The sequence below is a fragment of the Tiliqua scincoides genome, chromosome 1 (assembly GCF_035046505.1).
Source record: "Tiliqua scincoides isolate rTilSci1 chromosome 1, rTilSci1.hap2, whole genome shotgun sequence".
Lineage (NCBI taxonomy): Eukaryota > Metazoa > Chordata > Lepidosauria > Squamata > Scincidae > Tiliqua > Tiliqua scincoides.
The window spans coordinates 122,006,845-122,024,747 of NC_089821.1; the positions used below are offsets into that span (position 1 = coordinate 122,006,845).

Consider the following 17,903-nt stretch of genomic DNA (forward strand, 5'->3'; position numbering starts at 1 on the left):
GGCACACACCTCTATGGGGATAATCAAGATGCACACAGAGCATGTGCAGTCATAGTGCCTTTTTTATGGTTAAAAATGTGGTTTCTATACATATATGTGTGTGCATTGCACACAATGCATCCCTGCATTGCAATCTCTGCACATGAACTGGAGGTTGTCCATGACTTTGTGTACCTTGGCTCAACAATCTCTGACACTCTTCCTCTCAATACCGAGCTAAACAAACGCATCGGTAAAGCAGCTACCACGTTTTCCAGACTCACAAAGAGAATCTGGTCCAACAAGAAGCTGACGGAACATACCAAGATCCAGGTCTACAGAGCTTGCGTCCTGAGTACACTTCTGTACTGCAGCGAGTCATGGACTCTTTGCTCACAACCGGAGAGGAAACTGAACACTTTCCACATGCGCTGCCTCCGATGCATCCTCGGTATCACCTGGCAGGACAAAGCTCCAAACAACACAGTCCTGGAACAAGCTGGAATCCCTAGCATGTATTCACTGCTGAAACAGAGACGCCTGCGTTGGCTCGGTCATGTCCTGAGAATGGATGATGGCCGGATCCCAAAGGATCTCCTCTATGGAGAATTCGTGCAGGAAAAGCGCCCTACGGGTAGACCACAGCTGCGCTACAAGGATATCTGCAAGAGAGATCTGAAAGGCCCACAGCCAGGGAGACACACCAGGGACAGACTACATTTGCTCCCAGTGTGGAAGGGACTGTCACTCCCGAATTGGCCTCTTTAGCCACACTAGACACTGTTCCAGAACCACTTTTCAGAGAGCAATACCATAGTGTTCTGAGACTGAAGGATGCCAAAAAAGATACGCGTTTATATATATAAATATACATAAATGTGTGTGTAGATACACACACACACACACACACACACACACACACGTGTGCTTATATATATAAATATACATGTTTTATATATATATATACAAACACATATACACAAACGTGTGCTTATTTATATACACACATATATGTGTATATATACATATGTGTGTGTATATAAATATACATAAATGTGTGTGTGTGTGTATATACAAAGACATAAACACACACAAATATACAGACATATGTGTGCTTATATATATACACACATATATGTGTTTATACATATGTGTGTGTGTGTTTATATACACACGTGTGTTTATATATGCATGTTTAAATAAACAAGTTTTTATATACATATGTTTATATAATTCAATTCAAAACAATATATTGTATGATTTAGTACATTCACGGTAGATGCTAGTCAACATTTTAAAATGTATTTCAAAAAACAGTATCTCAAGATTGAACTAGAAATTTCTAACATAAAAAATTGTTTTTAATCCAAACTTGCTTAAAAGAAAGTACAGTATAGGTTTTTGTTCCTAGTCATGTTTTTCCAGCTTTGCTCAACATGGACAATGGACACATCAAGATATGGCTGTTTTCCCTGAAAATATGTTAAAATGAGGAAAAACCAGAAAAAAAGTTTTGAAAAACTTCATTCCAACAACAAATGCATGAGCCTATGTCTCTTCAGAAGCAATAAAAATGGTCTAGGCAGCTGTCCTGACAACTCTATTGAGCAAAAGGGTTTGCGTGAATAGTAACGTCTTTAACACGGACATCATTAAGGGGCCGAAATGTCTTTTCATTCACTGGTAGTTTCTCGAGTTCATCTAGAGTATCCAATCCATCAATTACTCTAAAAAAAAAAATGAGAAAGTTATGAGAATCTGTTTGCACTGAAAGACACTTCTCTTCCTTACAAGCCTCCTAGCATGATTTATATCAAATACAACCTTATATATAACTACTGATAATTAAAGTTGTTCAGCTAAAGTGACTTGGTACAATTCTGCTTGTGGCTTATGTGCACAAAGTAGGATATGAAACTATCCCACATTATTCAATAGAGCCCTCTCATGCTGAGCTGCCACCATACATCATCAAAATCAGACCATAAATTTCAACTTGGCCCTTTTAAGTCTTCCCTCCAAGCACTTACAACTGATAGCTTCCATCAGAAGTAGCAGTTCTACTTCCCAGTGAAAAAGCAGGTTGAAGTAGGGCCTATTGAGAGATGTAGCTCTATTACAGCAGAAAACCAGCTGAATCAAGGACAAGAGTTCTCAGATTCAGATTTTGTTAATTTCCTTTCACAACCTTAGCATATTTGTGAAAATGTCATATCAAAAGCTGTTTAAGGCTCAAAACAGAAAGCGTAAGGTAGAGCATCAGGTCCAACTGCAGAATGATGCAGGTAGCATGCAGAAGTTCCTTCAGCCTGCTGAAGCAGTAGGTTCTTCATGCCATGACAGAGAGGATGTGCGAGTGCTCTGTGATCAACCTTCCATGAATTAGAAAGACTAAGAGCTCAGTCCCCAATCAGAGATCTATTGAAGTAGTAATAGATGAGAAACCCCAACATATCACCAATTAATAGTACTGTACTACTGATTGTGCATTATGGCCAAAGGTAATGCAGCCTGCACTTGTAGATGAGCAGCCCAATCCTGAGCTGTCCGGGGAGCCCAGGCTCAGCAGCACTGAGAAGGGCTACCACCGGATCCTGCGCCTCCCGAGCTACCGTGGGAGGCGCCTCAGGAGAAGGGGACTTTCATCCCCTTCCCCCGAGTAAGGTAAGCAGCCCCACAATGGGGCTACTCACTTTACCACTGACCAAAAGGTCAGCAGTAAGGTAAATGCACTTGTGTAGGGCTTCATGCCCTACATGAGTGCCTTGGATCCTGTGGAGCAGAGCTCCGCGGACCCACCTCCCTCCCCCCCTGGCACGCCTCCAGTCCGCCCCGGTACACCTCCCCTACCCTCTCTCCGCCCCCCACTGGCCTCCCCCCTCCCTAGAATGCCTCCTCCCCACGCCCGTCCCCATGCCGCAGCTTGGCGGTCCAGGAGACCGCTGAGCTGCAGAAACTGGGCGATCGCCCCATGCTAGCCCTGCACTGGCCGGCGCTGGGCTAGCACTGCTGGGAGCCTGGTGGTGAGGCTGGCAAACATGCCCTACGGCACGTTTGCAACAGTGCTCAGCTGCACAGAACCGTGCCGCCGAGCGCAGGATTGGGCTGACAGTTGTTTTAAATGGGCTATGCAAAATTGATACGCTTTTTCCCCAGGTGGGGAAAAAGTCATTTCTCAAAACTTTGCTGAAATAATTTTTGACAACGGAAAGAAACCAAAAAGCAGCTGACTTGTCTATACTCGAACTACCAACAAGGTTTGTTTGCTTCTGCTGCGAAACTTTTCCAGCCAGTGCCATTGCCAGTTCTTCACTTGGGTGCACTGAGACCAGTGATCAGAAACACTTGAGTGACATTCTAAAACAGCGTGAAAAGTCACCCAGCCAGTTCACTGAGTACTGCAAGTAGAAGAAAACCGAATCCAAGTTTAGACTGAACAAGTGTATTGATGCAGAACACCAGTGGAATAGAAACCAAGAAATTTAGCCTTTGAGGGGGTGTGCTTGAATACCTAATGGCTATTTCAGTTTCTGGCAGCACACAACTTGGCATTTCAGGGATCTTCAGGCAAGCTCTTTGTAGACAACAATGGAAATTTTCTCAGGCTAGTACAGCTGCTTGGTAAGTACAATGACATAATGGAAAAGCACTAGAGGCACCTAACTTCGAAAGAATGTAATAATCCCTACATTAGGAAAACCATTTAGAATGCTGATCGTTCTTAAGGACAGCAAAGTGTTAGAAAACATACAAAACAAGTTAGGCAGAGTCAAATATCACTCTATCACAGTTCCCTCCAAAACCTGGCACGCGGGTCGGATCCAGTGTTTAGGAGAATCCTTCCCCCTCCCCCCCATGAGCGGTGCTTACCATTCCGGCGTGACATGGCTCTTCTTGTCCCCAGATCAGGAGAATGTGACACTCTGGGCAGTTGCATCTGCCGGGAAATCCAGGCGCAATGCCCGCTGGGGCAATGCACGATAGATGCAACTATAGAAGTGATGGAAGTGTCACATCATTCCAGTCCAGGGCCAAGAAGAGCTACAGTGCACCAGAACAATAAACCCCAGTGGCACCAGGGAGGGCATTCCGGTGCACAGCAGTCTCCACACTGGAAATGCCTTCCCCGGCACAACTGGTGTTTACCAGTACACTCCATCATACTAGATTGCATTCTGATGCAAGTTATTCTGATAATATGTCATTTACTGTGACGTTTGTGGACAAAGATGAAAGAACGTTTTGTGTAAAAAGACATTTCCTAAGCCATGAGACAGGTCATTAATCAACCAGAGAAGGGCCTATGAACTTTTGATGAGAACACTGAGGGAAAACAGCATAACCATTGGGCACTTCCATGGCCAAGGTTATGCTAATAGTACCAACATGAAGGGACAAAGGAAGTGTCCAGGCAACACTACTTAGGTAACAGATGATCTTCACTCATAGCTTGTGGCTGTCACTCTCTCAGTCTGGTCATATCAGATGCTGCCTCATAGTCAAAGGAATCTATTTCTCTCTTTGGTGTGCCACAACATATTTTGTGCTATCTTCTGCCTCAGTTCAACAATGGAAGATACTGAAAGACCATGTGTCCCTTACTGTGAAGCTACTGGGTGGTGCTTGCTGGGAAAGTTGCATAGATCATGTGAAGCCCATTCAATACAAAAGCAAAGAAGTTTGTACTGCTCTGATTGAAGTAGCAGGATCATGTCAAGCAGATGCAGGTCTTCACCATGAAGCATGGTGCCTAGCAGACCAATGGATAGTTCTTGATCACAGTCATAGTATGGTATGATATTCTGTTACATTTACTATTGAAGGTAAGACCATGCAATGCCATCCAGTGGACACTGTAACTGCTACCTCCCCTGCGAAGAAATGGGTAGTGTATCATAAAATACAGGGAAGGTAGTTATGCAGCAGCAGTTGTTCCTGAAAAGGAACTTGCAGAAGGCCTTGAGGCTGATGCCACTTTCAAGGAACTTCCACGTGAGGTAGTTCGAATATGAGAGTCAGACGCAAGATAATGCAGTAATCCAGAAGAAATCTTCAAATGGGAGTTCTTCTACACTGTTTTTCAACAGAGGTTGTGATGGAAGCAGACTGAAGTTGCAATCCTATACACACTTACCTGGGAGTAAGGCCCATTTACCTTAATGGAACTTACTTCTGAGTAGACATGGATAGGATTGTGCTCCCATAGAAAAACACAGAGATTCTGGTACAACCTTGAAAAGTTACTGCCCGAAATGCTTCCTACCCCCATATGGATCTATACAGAGCCCTTGCTGTAACTAAGTGAAAATGAGACCATATTTTTCCTATGCTGTATGATAATTTTTAAAACCTCAAAACATTCTACTATTTAAAACAGGGCTACATGTTTTTCTATCCTGCGCTGGAACAGGCAAGCCAAGATGCTTGCGCTGTATCCAGCACAGGATAGGTGCCCAAAGTGGCTCAGCCAAAGGTAGGGGGAAACTTTCCCCCTTACCTCTGGGTAAGCCACCCTTGCATCTATAGGTCTCCTCGGACCTGCACCACCTCTTGAGGTGGCACAAGTCTGAGAACAGCGGAGCAGCTTAAAGCCGCTCCAAACTCCCTGCGAATAGGGGTTGGAATTCGGCATAACTACCAGCCCCTGGTGCCGCCCACCGCCCGCCCTCCCCCTGCCCCAGAACGCCTCCCCCCTGCCTCCACCCCAGAATCTTGCGTTGGCCGAGCTTGGCCAACGGAAGACTCAGAGCCTCCATTGGCACGGAGGCTTATTCCAGCCTCCTCAGGCTGGCGTGCCTCTGTGCACCAGCCTTGCCAACTCACGTGGAGGCGCAAATGTGCTTTACAGCATGTTTGCGACCCTCCTGGGCCAGCACAAGGGACTTGCACTGGCCTAAGTGCAGCTCAGGACTGTGCTGTTAGTATCCTTTTTCATGTTATTCCTGTTCCAGGTCCAGCAACAGTTAAAAACTGACCATCTCATAATGACTTTTTTCATGTCTCATTAACACCACTTCATGGGTTGCAGAACCAGTCACAGTTCAAACCACTTGTATATCCCCAAAACAGTAACTCATGTTCTAAGATTTTATCAAGTGCTGCTCCAGGATCAGAAACTCATTCTGTCCTTGGGAAGAGCTTCCAATAATGGAGCAGTGCCCTGCAAACCTTACAATACAAGCCAGTGTCATCCTTGTTTGTTTTGTTATAAATGTCTGTCATTTTGATTGATGAGTAGACTCCTTACTATTCCCATAATCAGATACAATACAGTATTACTTACTTCCCAAACACAGTATATTTCATGTCCAGATGCGGCTGTTTTCCATAGGTGATGAAAAACTGAGATCCGTTCGTGTTTGGGCCATTATTTGCCATGGAAACGACTCCACGGACACTGTGCTAAGAGAGAAAAAGGAAAATGAAAGGGGAACCTCTCTCCACTGTAACCTAAATATATGTATCCTGTTCTAACCACTAACCAGAACCTACCTGAGGAATATCCCATGCACACCTAAAGCCTTCATGTTGTACTGGAAACAAAAATGAAAAGCCACCTGGAAATCCCCAGGCTTGGATCAATCCAGAGCAGAGTTGTCACCTTTTCTGGTGGCAGGAAGCAGAGGCAGCTTCTAATCCCTACTCTAAATCAGCCTCTGCTAGACTGCTGCAAAATCAAGATAGTAAACTAGATAGTACTGGGAGTGGGGCAGTACAGAAGGTGCAATCATCCCCATTCCTGCAATATCTATAGTGCTGCCAACTTTGAGGCTCAGCAATAGTAACAGGAAAAAGGAAGCCTGCCCCAAAGAGCCACCTGTCCTCTGACCCAGTGGTTCTCACACATATAGCACCGGGACCCACTTTTTACAATGAGAATCTGGCAGGACCCACTGGAAGTGATGTCATGACATGATCAAGCAGGAAAATTTTTCATACTCCTAGGCTGCAATCCTACCCACACTTACCAAGGAGTTAAATCCTATTGACTATCATTGTTCGAAGAATATACATAGTAGCTTGTTAAAAGTACAGGTCTGTAACATTTCCCAAATGCAGTCACATGCCTGGTAGCGTCAAGTATAATATATTAAAAATAAAATGAACGGGGACCCACCTGAAATTGGCTCATGACCTACCTAGTGGTTCCTGACCCACAGTTTGAGAAACACTGCTCTAACCAATATGAACTACAATGGCCATCTGCTCCTTGTCAGGAAAGAAAGCAGCCGTAAGAAATCTTCCTCATGCTCAACTGCTCAGCTTGAGGAAGGTGTGCACCAAGGATTTATGTCTGGCCTGTGCAGGGGATCAAAGCTGGAGCCAGGGGCAAATGCTCCTTTTTTCAAAGCTGTGACAAGAAGAACCCAGAGATCTCCAGCCCCTTGCACAAAACGTACTCCTTCCCCTACACTTAACTCAGGTCAGTGAGGCTTATTGGCAGATTGCTTCTGCTGGGTAAGCTTCTAACAGGTCTACCCTGCCACCCTCAACTAAGCCTATTTAAGCCCTGTACAGTGTGCCAGGTACCACTTGACTTGTACCTTAGGCCAGAAGGACAAGGGAGCAACAGATAATGACATCCTCAGTAATTAGTTACACAAATGCCTTAAGCTGAAAACTAGCTCTTCAAAACAAACAAAATTGTGACAAGAAACTGTACTAAACAGAGAAACCATACCTTTAAGTATTCACTGTATTCATCTTCAAATTTTCTTCCCCAAATGCTGATTCCTCCTTTCCCAGAGCCTGAGAGAGGAGGAGGAGGAGCAAAAAGTATAGATCAGCAGGGCTCAACAAACCAGAATGCTAAGTCACAAGGAGTGGCTGCCTCTTGGCAAGCCTAGCACAAACATCCTATCTTCCTCTCTCATTTGTGCTGGGGTTTGGAAAAGGTAAGAAATGGTGGGACTCTTTTTTAGGCAGCACACTAAAATCCTGCTGTTTCAAAACCTCTGTGCAAGCCTCAAAGAAGAGTGAGAAGAAATCAGTTAAGACTGCCTGTCTCTCATTTGAGCTCATGAAACAAGCTAAGGATGCAGGGAAGAGGAGGGTGTTGATAGCAACTATATATAACATCTGGCCAGTCAAACATATGGACTCTTGCAGATTAGATTTTAACAGCACTATGTTCCAAATCACTATACTGGGCCGCAGAGTCTTCTAAACTCAAGGAAAACAATAGAAATAGAACCATCTACTACAAAAACTAATAGACATTCACATTACCTTGAAGACACCAACCATGTTTACTCACTTGCCATACAGGACTGTTGAATATGGCAGCTAGTGAAGTTAAATGGATAAGAAATGGAGGTGTGATCCAAGAGGCAGTGGCGTAGCTAGCAGGGGGCAGGGGCAGTCCACCCGAGGTACCACCCTTGGGGGGGTGACACCACTAATGCGCCAACATCTCTAACATCATGAAGGTTAGAAGTAACCCCATTATGCTATGCACCATTGGATGCGGAATTTCCAGAGGAATGCAAAGCAAAATACCGAATTGAAATATCTCATTTCCATCAAAAGTTATAGCCAAAAAAACCAGAAACAAAAAATGCATGGAGCCCTATGGAAAGTGAAACCAAGCCATGTCCCGTGTTTACTCACGAGTAGGCGGATGTGCCTTAGTCCATTGGAAAGAGCAGGCTGAGATGAATCCAACAACACCAGAATGGTTCCTATCCAATGAAACCTGTCCCCATAAAACACCCAAGAAGGAAGTCCCTCTCTACAAGCAGGCAAATGTATTGAGCCCTATGAAAAGCGAAAGTAAGCCACATGGTTGCATTTACTCATGGGTAAGCAAACGTGCCTTGGCTGCTGGCTACATCAGGCAAAGGGGAATGCAAGGCTGGCTGCATGGTCCCAATCTGATGAAAGTGGAGCTCAACAACTACTCCAGAAGGCAGCCCCCCCCCCAAGAATAAAACAGAGGCTTCAGCTGGTAAGGTGGGCACTGGGGAGGGCTGAAAATCTCACTGATATTTTGTGGGGGGGGGGCTGCTATTGCAGGCAGGCTACAGAGAAAATTCACTTGGCGAAACAGGGTTAGCTTCTCCTTAATTAATTATCTGTTTTCCTTTAATTATTTATAATTATTTTATTTTGCTTGATGATGTCACTTCTAGCCATGACATCACTTCTGGTGGGTCCTGGACAGATTGTCATTCCAAAAAGTGGGTCCCACTGTTAAAAGTTTGAGAACCACTGCCTTAACTCAAAACAGGCCAGTGAGAAATCGGGGGGGGGGGTGACACCCTAGTGACCAAAATTCTGGAAATCGTGGCTTTTAGGAATAATACTAACATGTTATGTACCATCTGATGCAGAATTTCATCCACTGCTTGTGGAGAAATATTCACTGTATTTATTTTCTGGCCATTATTATTATTCATTTCATGTCATGACTATTACTATCTCTCAGTCTTGCCTACCTCACAGGGTTGTTGTGAGGACAAAATAAGGGGAGGAACCATGCACACCACCCCGAGCTGCTTAGAGGAAGGGTGGTATAAAAATGTGAATTAATTAATAAATAATATAATTACTAATTAATTAATTAATTAATTATGTCGTGTGGGGTGACAAAAATTTATGGGCCTCGGGTGTCAAATGACCTAGCTACGCCTCTGCCAAGAGGTTGAACTAAAAGTTCATCCTCCATAAGGTTAAGAGTTTACCCTCTTAGACTGCAATCCTATACACACCATCCTAGGAATAAGCCCCATTGAACTCATGGACTTACTTTTGAATGGACATGAATAGGATTGCACTGTTAGCCACTCCAGTCTCACCTCCACCATGAACTTAGGCACTCCCAGGGCCAGCTAAAAGCTATTAGGCTGCCTCTGCACAACTGTGCTGCCACCAAAAACACACACACCCTTTAGTTTGCTCTTTCCTCTGTGCAGGCCCTAAACAAAACAGGAAATGTAGAGTGAAATGGGATCACTCCCAGTGTGTGCTGCATTTCCTGCTTTGTTTAAAGAGCCTGAGATGAGGAAGGAGCAAAATAAGTGGGCAGAACTGCTGTGCTCCTATCCTCAGAGTGCAGAGTGCAAGGCCTTGCCTTGCTTGTTAAACAATGTGCCTGATGGAGGAAAGCCTGGTGGAGGATTGGTCTCGCTCCTTCCTCTATGCAGGATCTTTAATCAAAGCAGGTAATGCAGCAAGTACTAGGACAGCTCCCAGCATATTCCACATTTCCTGCTTTGTTTAAATAGCCAAATGGGAGGAAGGAGCAAGCAAGGAGGCCAGCTTCAGCAGACTGGAGGCAGGCAGTGCGCATCTGTTATCTCTGCCACCACCCACCCACCCCCTGGCAATCTGCTGCCCAATGTGAATGTCATTGTTTGTGTCATGGATGGGACCAGCCAAAGATACATTATTGCCTCCATGAACAAACTCCCCAAATGCAACACTGGTATAATAAAACTGATCTGTGTTACGGGATGGCACTAAGAGTTACCAAGATAATGTTTGAACCCCAAAGCTCTATATAAGTATTAATACGATTAGGTCATATTCAAGACGTTTTGGAAATATAACCTATACAACATATGGCCTTGATATGCCTTATTGGCACAGATCCTCTTTTAAAATCCAAAATAATGGCTACTTGTTTGCAAAATTTGCATAGCATGTTGCCAAATTCACAACAGTGATTCTCACCAGTACAGTGCAACGCTTCTCTTAGTGTTATCACTCTGAGGGAATTATTTTATGTATCTAAATTTTAATAGAGGTAGTTACCAGTTGGATCGCCAGTCTGCACCATAAAGCCTTTGATATTCCGGTGAAAAATACAGCCAGTATAGTAGTTACTAGCACAGAGAGCCAGGAAATTCTACAGAAAGAAACAGAGTTCTAGTTAAGATATAATCAACATAGGAACAATATAGTTGGCTTATACCAAGTCAGACCATTGTTCATCCAACTGAGTATATGGGGAGGTACCAGAGCTCAACTGCAGAGCACATGGCTTTTGTGTGCAAAAGGTCCCAGTTTCAATCACTCGAATCTCCACTTAGGGCAGGGGTGTCCAAAGTTTTTGGCAGGAGGGCCACATCGTCTCTCTGACACTGTGTTGAGGGCCGGGGGGGGGGGGGAAGGATTAATTTACATTTCAAATTTGAATAAATTTATATACGTTTACATAAATGAATATATTAAAGATGAACTTATATGAACGAATGAAGGTCTTGCAATAGCTCAAGTCCTATAAAAGGCCTTGCACAAAGCAAGGCTGGCCTTTCCTTTTCTGCCACAACTGCATCACAGATGTGAAACAGCAGCCAGTGGAGGGAGCCCTCATCACACAGCTCACGCGAGAGGTCAAACAGTTGCCCTCACGCTGAGAGCAGTTGCATCGGGCCAGTGTGGGCTCCAACAAATCACCAGAGGGCCAGAGGCTCATTGAAGACTGGGAGCTCCCTGAGGGCCGCATTGAGAGGCTCAAGGGCCACAAGTGGCCCCAGGGCTGGGGTTTTGGCACCCCTGACTTAGGGCAAAGGACAATTCCTATGTGAAACTCTGGAGAGTGTTGTCAATACTGATCTAGAAGGACCAATCTCCCCAGTACACAGTGACTAGCAGTAGCTCTTTAGCACCAATCTCCCCAGTATACAGTGACTAGCAGTAGCTCTTCAGGGTTTCAAATAGGGGTCTTTTCCCATCTTTGGCATCTCCAGGATTCACTTAGGACCAGTACAGCAACGGTATCTGACATGCGCACATTCTCGGGCCCAGTGCACACCTAACATTTCTCCTCTGGCTCTTATGCTCCTTCCACCCATTCATTTCCTCCCCCTTTCCCTTCCATTATGACTTACTTGAAACCAGAATTTAAAGTGGGCTAATGGTTGTTATTAACTTTGGTATATGCGCAGCCATGACCATGGTAATAAGTGAACGGCGAAGAAGGGGTGGATGCATTCAAGTGGGAGAGGAGGAAGGAATGAGGGGACGAGAGCATGAATCCGAAGAGAGCTTTTAGTGTCCTTAGTGAAAATATTACATCTACACCAGGCCAAAAAAGTTAAACTACCCAGATATGCACACACTTTCAGCTACAATCTGCACCATTTGTATAGCTCTACTATTGGAATGTGTTCAGAACCAATGACATACATACAATTTCATTTCAGTAGCATTACATTCACAGCTTTTCATGCTGCAGACACAGGCATACACCAATTCTGTGCATGCCCTAAGTCTTCTTGTCTCTGCCCCCCCCCTTGATCACAGCTTCTTGTACTGCAGGCAACTCCCACTATTCCCGCAAGCTCCAAAAGTGGACTACCAGGTAGCAGGAAAGCCAGGCATAAGATCAGGAGTCTTATGACCTGCATGAAATTTATAACACAGCCCTTTGGATCCTGGATATTATTTCCAAAATGTGGGCCAGTCATAACCCTACAGGTGCGGGTAGTCCCAAAATATTCACTTTAACACAAATCTTCATATGTACTCCTCAGTCAATAAAATCAGCCTCACTGAACTGATACTTTATTTACATGGAAGATGATGATGACAGAATACATTTGCACATGGCAAAGAACTAATCTAGACCCAAGGCAGGCAGGGGAGGCATATTGCAAAAACTGTTAGTAATGAATAAAGAATGTTCAGTTCACAGTGAACAAGCAGAATTGGGAAAATAAAATTGATGTGGAACGGTTCTTGGTGTAAGGGTCTTAGTACATACTTGAAATCCACAAAAGATAAATCTATTGATAAAGAAGTCAAAGCCAGAGCTGTAAACTGGTCATGTGATTTCCAGTAACAAAGCAAACTCTTGCTTGTGATTTTTTTTCCTCCAGCAACTTATTTCAACATACCACCTTTTGCCTTAGGTTTCTACATGACAGTCACAATCTTGCATTCTCTTTGGAGCAGAGTGAAGTCAATTTACAATGTGTATGTTAGGGCATGTGCAAGAGCACCCTATTATACAGAATGACAGTATCTTAAAAGGAAAAAAAGATCAATCTAAAGTGGACGGGAAGAAAACTCAATAGGTTCCTACAATAAATCACAATTAAAAAATGACTACCTTGTCCAGAAGAGCTTTTCTTTAAATGAACACAGCATGCTTCAAATGAACAGAAACTAGATTTGCAGGTGTGAAGAGGTCAGGCTGTACCTTTGTCTGTTATTATAAAGTGCTTATTACAGAGTGAAAGTCTTTAGTTTAACAGGCACCAACAAAAGACTCACTTATCCCATCCCATCCACTTCTGCACTGTACTTGGTTTACAAAATCTGAACAGGAGAAAAGTCTGGTCACATTATTCACAGAAAGAAAATGTAAGCAGTCTCTGCTATAGTTTCCTTACTTCACAAGCCTTGGGTGTTCGTTCACAGAACAGCTCTATTTTAATATCTCCCACATCAGTGTGCAGCGTCACAGCCTGGGGAGCAGGGGAAGAATAAAACAACATTATGTATTCAAAACTCTAAATATGCATCCACAAGCAAGTAACCAAACATAACAATTAAGCAAAGCTGCTGGAAATTAACTAGATGTGGGAATATATTCCCACATCTAGTTAACTGGTCTTTCACCTTACATTTCCAGCTTGGTATGTGTACATACAATATTAGGACGGAAACAAAAATGTCACTCTGTCCCTCAAGTAAGGAGGTTTTCTGGTGATGATTTAAAGATGACTCCTTGTACAGAAACTGAAAGTACATTGCTACAGAAATACAAGTGACACCAGTATGAGTGATCTAAAGAGGGACGTGACTCAATTTTTGGCAGGGCCTGTGTTACCCAGAAGCTGCGAGGCATTTGGGGGCAGGTTTCACCCTAGAATGACTTGCAGGCACAGGTTAGCATTGGTGGGCAACCCACTTCATTGGCTGTGTTGCTCCTCAGAAGGCCTTGCTACATTGCACTTTGGGGTACTACCCAGAAGCCTCAAGGCATTTTGGGGTACACTGTGGCCGCTGCAGCCTATGAAATAGATTGCAGCAGTAAAAAGTTTGAGAAATAATGACCTAATGTCATATATGAAAAGCTAAATAATGGCATAGCTGTACTAAGTGAGAGATGACAGCTACCTAGTTTTCAAGAAATATCTTACAAGCAGTTAGGTAGAAGATATTAAAACAACATGCCTCACCATCTCTGCTGGCTAGGAACTCAAAACACACTTGTCTGAAGATGTCCTGCAAAAACAACACTGTTTAGTGTGGGATTTCAGGATGGGACAGTTTTCTCTATCAAAGGTATGCTTACTGGTAGTAGCACTGGCTCCTCCACAGTGCTGCTAAAACACAGGCACAGAGAAACAACATAGATAGGAGAGCCCTCCTTGGGAGGAACCGCACTAGAGGTTAGATCAGGGTAAAGTATGATGGCACTGTCTTTGGAAGGAACCAAGAATCTCCATTCCCACATTACTGAGGGACATGACAAGCAGTCCGAGTGCAAGTGAGTCTACTGCCATTGCTAGGAAGCACGAACAGATCCAAAAGAACTGCTGTTCTTAATTACCATCAGTGCTGGCACCAAGTTGCTTGTATACTTGTATTGGCAACCTTCAGTCTCAAAAGACTATGGTAACCAAGTTGCTGGGTCCCTGGGTAAGAGCCTTACACCGGGTCCTCCACCTGTGCTCATCTCTTGAAGCAACTGTGGGCATTAACCCCACCACCAGCAGGAGAACTCAAGGGTCAGCCGAGCCAGGTGGGCCCTTTGTTGGGTCATTCTTTCCATTAGTAGCATGAGAGCCTGGTTATCCTTACATACACAAAACAGGAAGCTCCCTGGAGGAACTTACCTTGATTTCATGCTGAGAGAGAAAGGAAACTCTGGGGTTTTTTTAGATCTTATTTTGCTCACTTAATTTTCACTAACAGTTGAGATGCAGGGGAAAATTAAGTGAGCAAAATGATGTAGCAAGTAACATTTAGCAAGGCTCTGAGGCCTGGTCTACACCTGCAGCAGAATGAGGTGCTAGAGTTTTGAGGTGACAGAATAGGCTACATCAGAATCACATTTCTCAATACTCTGCTTTGTTTAAAAAAAAAATCCCTGCAAGCAGAAAGCTGAAATGAACTGGACTAGAATCTTACTCCCAGATGTGCTAGATTTTTTTTTAAACCTTCAAAACATTTTCATATGAGTAAATTAAAAAAAAACAAAAAAACACCTCACCTGTATTCTTTAGTGGTACGATCTAACACCTCAGGATCAGACCACCTCATTCTACAGCATACATAGACCCTACCTTAGAAATTGAAGTTAGATGCAAAGAGGGGGACTTTGACACAATACTTAAATACTGGAGTTCCAACCCACATGGACTCCTCACTCAATATCTGGAAGTAAATCCTCATTTGCAAGACATCTCTTCTCTTACCCTCTTTGGCTCCCTCCTCAAAAGTCCATCTTCTCCATGATGCCTTCTGCACAATCCCCTACTCCTATTGCAATTAAACCCAAGCACACACACACAGTTTTGGGGTGCACAAAATAATCACCACCTTCCCTCTGTTGTCTCCCTTCTATCTGTTTCTAGTTGGTGAACTCCTCAGGGTAGAGACCTGCCCTCTTAGCTATTGTAAAGTATCTGTGCTGTGTACGTAGATTGTGCCAATGCCATAGAGAAGACTGTTGTTACTCGGTGGTGAGGGGATTTAGGACCCAATCCTAAACTTCGCACGCCAGCTCACCTCCGGTGTGCACTGTCGCAAACATGTCATAAGGCACATTTGCTTCACCAATGCTAGCCCAGTGCTGGCCGGCACTGGGCTAGTTCCCGAGTTCCACCGCTCGGCAGTTGTGCGGGCAGCGGAGAGGTAGGTGGGTGTGTGGGCAGGGAGGAGGCATACCGGGGAGGCAGAAGGAGGGTGGGGAGGAGGTGTGCCGGGGGAGGGAGGAAGCGGGGAGGAAGGGAGGCAGAACCAGTGGAGCTTCGTTCCACTGGACCCAGAGCTTCCAGATCCTCTTGATTTCAGGCCAACCTTCAGGTCGCTGTGGAATTGAGTAGCCCCATTGCGGGGCTACTCAGTTTACCTGGGGGAAGGGGACAAAAGTCCCCTTCTCTCAAGGAGGAGGCAGTGGCTGCCTGGTGAGTGCAGGATGCTGCAGCAGCCATTTTTGGCTCTGCTGCAGCTCCATGCACCAGGCAGTTCTGTGAGATGACAAGCTGTATTTACTGAAATACCCTTTTCTACACAATTGTTAAAGGTCCATGAGCCCTAAAGTTGAAAGGCTGGCCATCTCTGACTTAGATGTAAGTACCATTAAATTCAGTGGATTCACATATAGGAAAGAGCCTTAGGGTTGTCACTTCACTTTTTTTTTTTAAGCCTTCTGAAACCATTATTAATTCTACTTACCTTCTTCACTCTCAACAACAGCTTAATTTCTCACAAAAAAGACTTGCAGCGGCTTGACCAGTATATTGTAGTAGTTGATATGTAGACTGGGTTCAGATCTGTGTTCTGCTACAAAGAGGGAAAAAGGAACAAGAGAGAAAGAACTGATGGGAACTAATGGAGGTACTTTATACTCTTTTCACAGGGAAACTTGCAGTTTCATTTTAAATTACAGACTCTCCCATCTTCTGTACTGGAATGAATGAAAGAACATCTGTCCAGCTTAAATAAAGAGCAGCAAAACAGGTGGTCCTGCCTTTAGCACAGCTTCCCACCCCGGTATAGACACCCTTTCCCCACACCCAGCCTATCAAGTTGCCTGGTGCTACTAAAGTAGGATCTAGGACCCAGTCCTATCCAACTTTCCAGTGCTGATGCAGCTGTGCCAACAGGATTTATGCCATATCCTATGGTGGTGGGGCAGTCAGAGGCCTCCTCAAGGTAAGGAAATGTTTGTTCCCTTACCTTGGGACTGCATTATGGCTGCATCAGTGCTGGAAAATTGGACAGGATTGGGCCCCTAGGCTAGCACTACTTTGATACACTACTTGGCCCAATCCATTGCTTTGTATAACCACAGATGTGCATATTCAGGAGCAAGCCTGACTGAATTCAACAGGACTTTGGCCCAATCCTACCCAATTTTCCAGTACCAGTGTAGCTGTGTCAATGGGGCTTGCACTACATCCTGTGGTGGGGAGGCACTCACGGAGGTCTCCTCAAAGTATGGGAATATTTGTTCCCTTACCTTGGGGCTGCATTACAGCTACACCAGTGCTGGAAAGTTGGATAGGATTGGGCCCTTAGAGCCTAATCTGCTGCACATCTGCTTAGAAGTTCCATTATAGTCAATGGGGCTTACTCCCAGGAAAGTGTAGATAGGATTGCAGTCTTAGAGCCCAATCCAAGGCATGTCTACTCAGAAGTAAGTCCCACTTTAGTCAATGGAGCTTACTGTATCCCATTGTAAGTGTGGATAAGATTGCCAATTCAGAGCCCAATCCTAGGCATGTCTATTCAGAAGTAAGTCCCACTATAGTCAATGGGGCTTACTCCCAGGAAAGTGTGGATAGGACAGCAGCCGAAGGTTACAATCCTATCCACACTTTCCTGGGAGTAAGCCCCATTGACTATGATGGGACTTCTGAGTAGACATGCATAGGATGGGACTCTTATAGTCAATGGGGCTTACTCCCAGGAAAGTGTGGCTCGCACTTACTTCCAGGGAAGGGTGCCCAGCACTAGAGCCTTAAATGCTCATCCTGTCCACCCTCCCTTCGTCAAGAAGCTCTGATCAGAGAAGGAACAGCCCCCCACCCCAGTCCACCCAGGTAGTTCCCTGCAGGCTTTTGAATGAGCCGCCTCGGTCCCCCCGTACCCGGAAGAGTTCCAAAGGCCGCCTGCGCCGCAGAGGCTCCTCCGGCAGCGGGTGTCTAGCGCAGCGCAGCGCTTCCCCTTGCAGGGCGGGGACTGGCTGCGGGCAGCCTTCGCGCGACACGAGGGCGCTGCGCTGGAGGCGGCGCCTGACT

General features: G+C 44.8%; 1 protein-coding gene across 2 annotated transcripts; it reads right to left on the minus strand.

Moving 5' to 3' along the window:
* Positions 1-1,259: 1,259 nt before the first annotated feature.
* On the minus strand, positions 1,260-17,841 carry PPIL3 (peptidylprolyl isomerase like 3). Of its 2 annotated transcripts, none has more exons than XM_066619566.1 (8): positions 17,753-17,841; positions 16,336-16,443; positions 14,112-14,157; positions 13,320-13,394; positions 10,735-10,828; positions 7,661-7,728; positions 6,263-6,381; positions 1,260-1,706 (listed from the first exon to the last, which is right to left on the minus strand). In XM_066619566.1, the coding sequence occupies exons 3-8, from the start codon at positions 14,112-14,114 to the stop codon at positions 1,580-1,582; spliced, it is 486 nt and encodes a 161-aa protein (XP_066475663.1). In that variant the 5' UTR covers positions 14,115-14,157; positions 16,336-16,443; positions 17,753-17,841; the 3' UTR covers positions 1,260-1,579. The 2 variants fall into 2 exon arrangements, with proteins under 2 accessions (XP_066475663.1, XP_066475749.1); XM_066619652.1 differs by having other exon boundaries at positions 16,336-16,440; positions 17,753-17,831.
* Between the last annotated feature and the right edge of the window lie 62 nt (positions 17,842-17,903).

What these genes read in the sequence shown, in the direction of transcription:
- PPIL3 (XM_066619566.1), bottom strand. An exon ending in AATACAGTGAATACTTAAAG is followed by an intron (nt 6,382 to 7,660) that starts GTATGGTTTCTC and finishes TTTCTCTCTTAG; the next exon opens with CACAGTGTCCGTGGAGTCGT. An exon ending in AAATATACTGTGTTTGGGAA is followed by an intron (nt 1,707 to 6,262) that starts GTAAGTAATACT and finishes TTTTTTTTTTAG; the next exon opens with AGTAATTGATGGATTGGATA.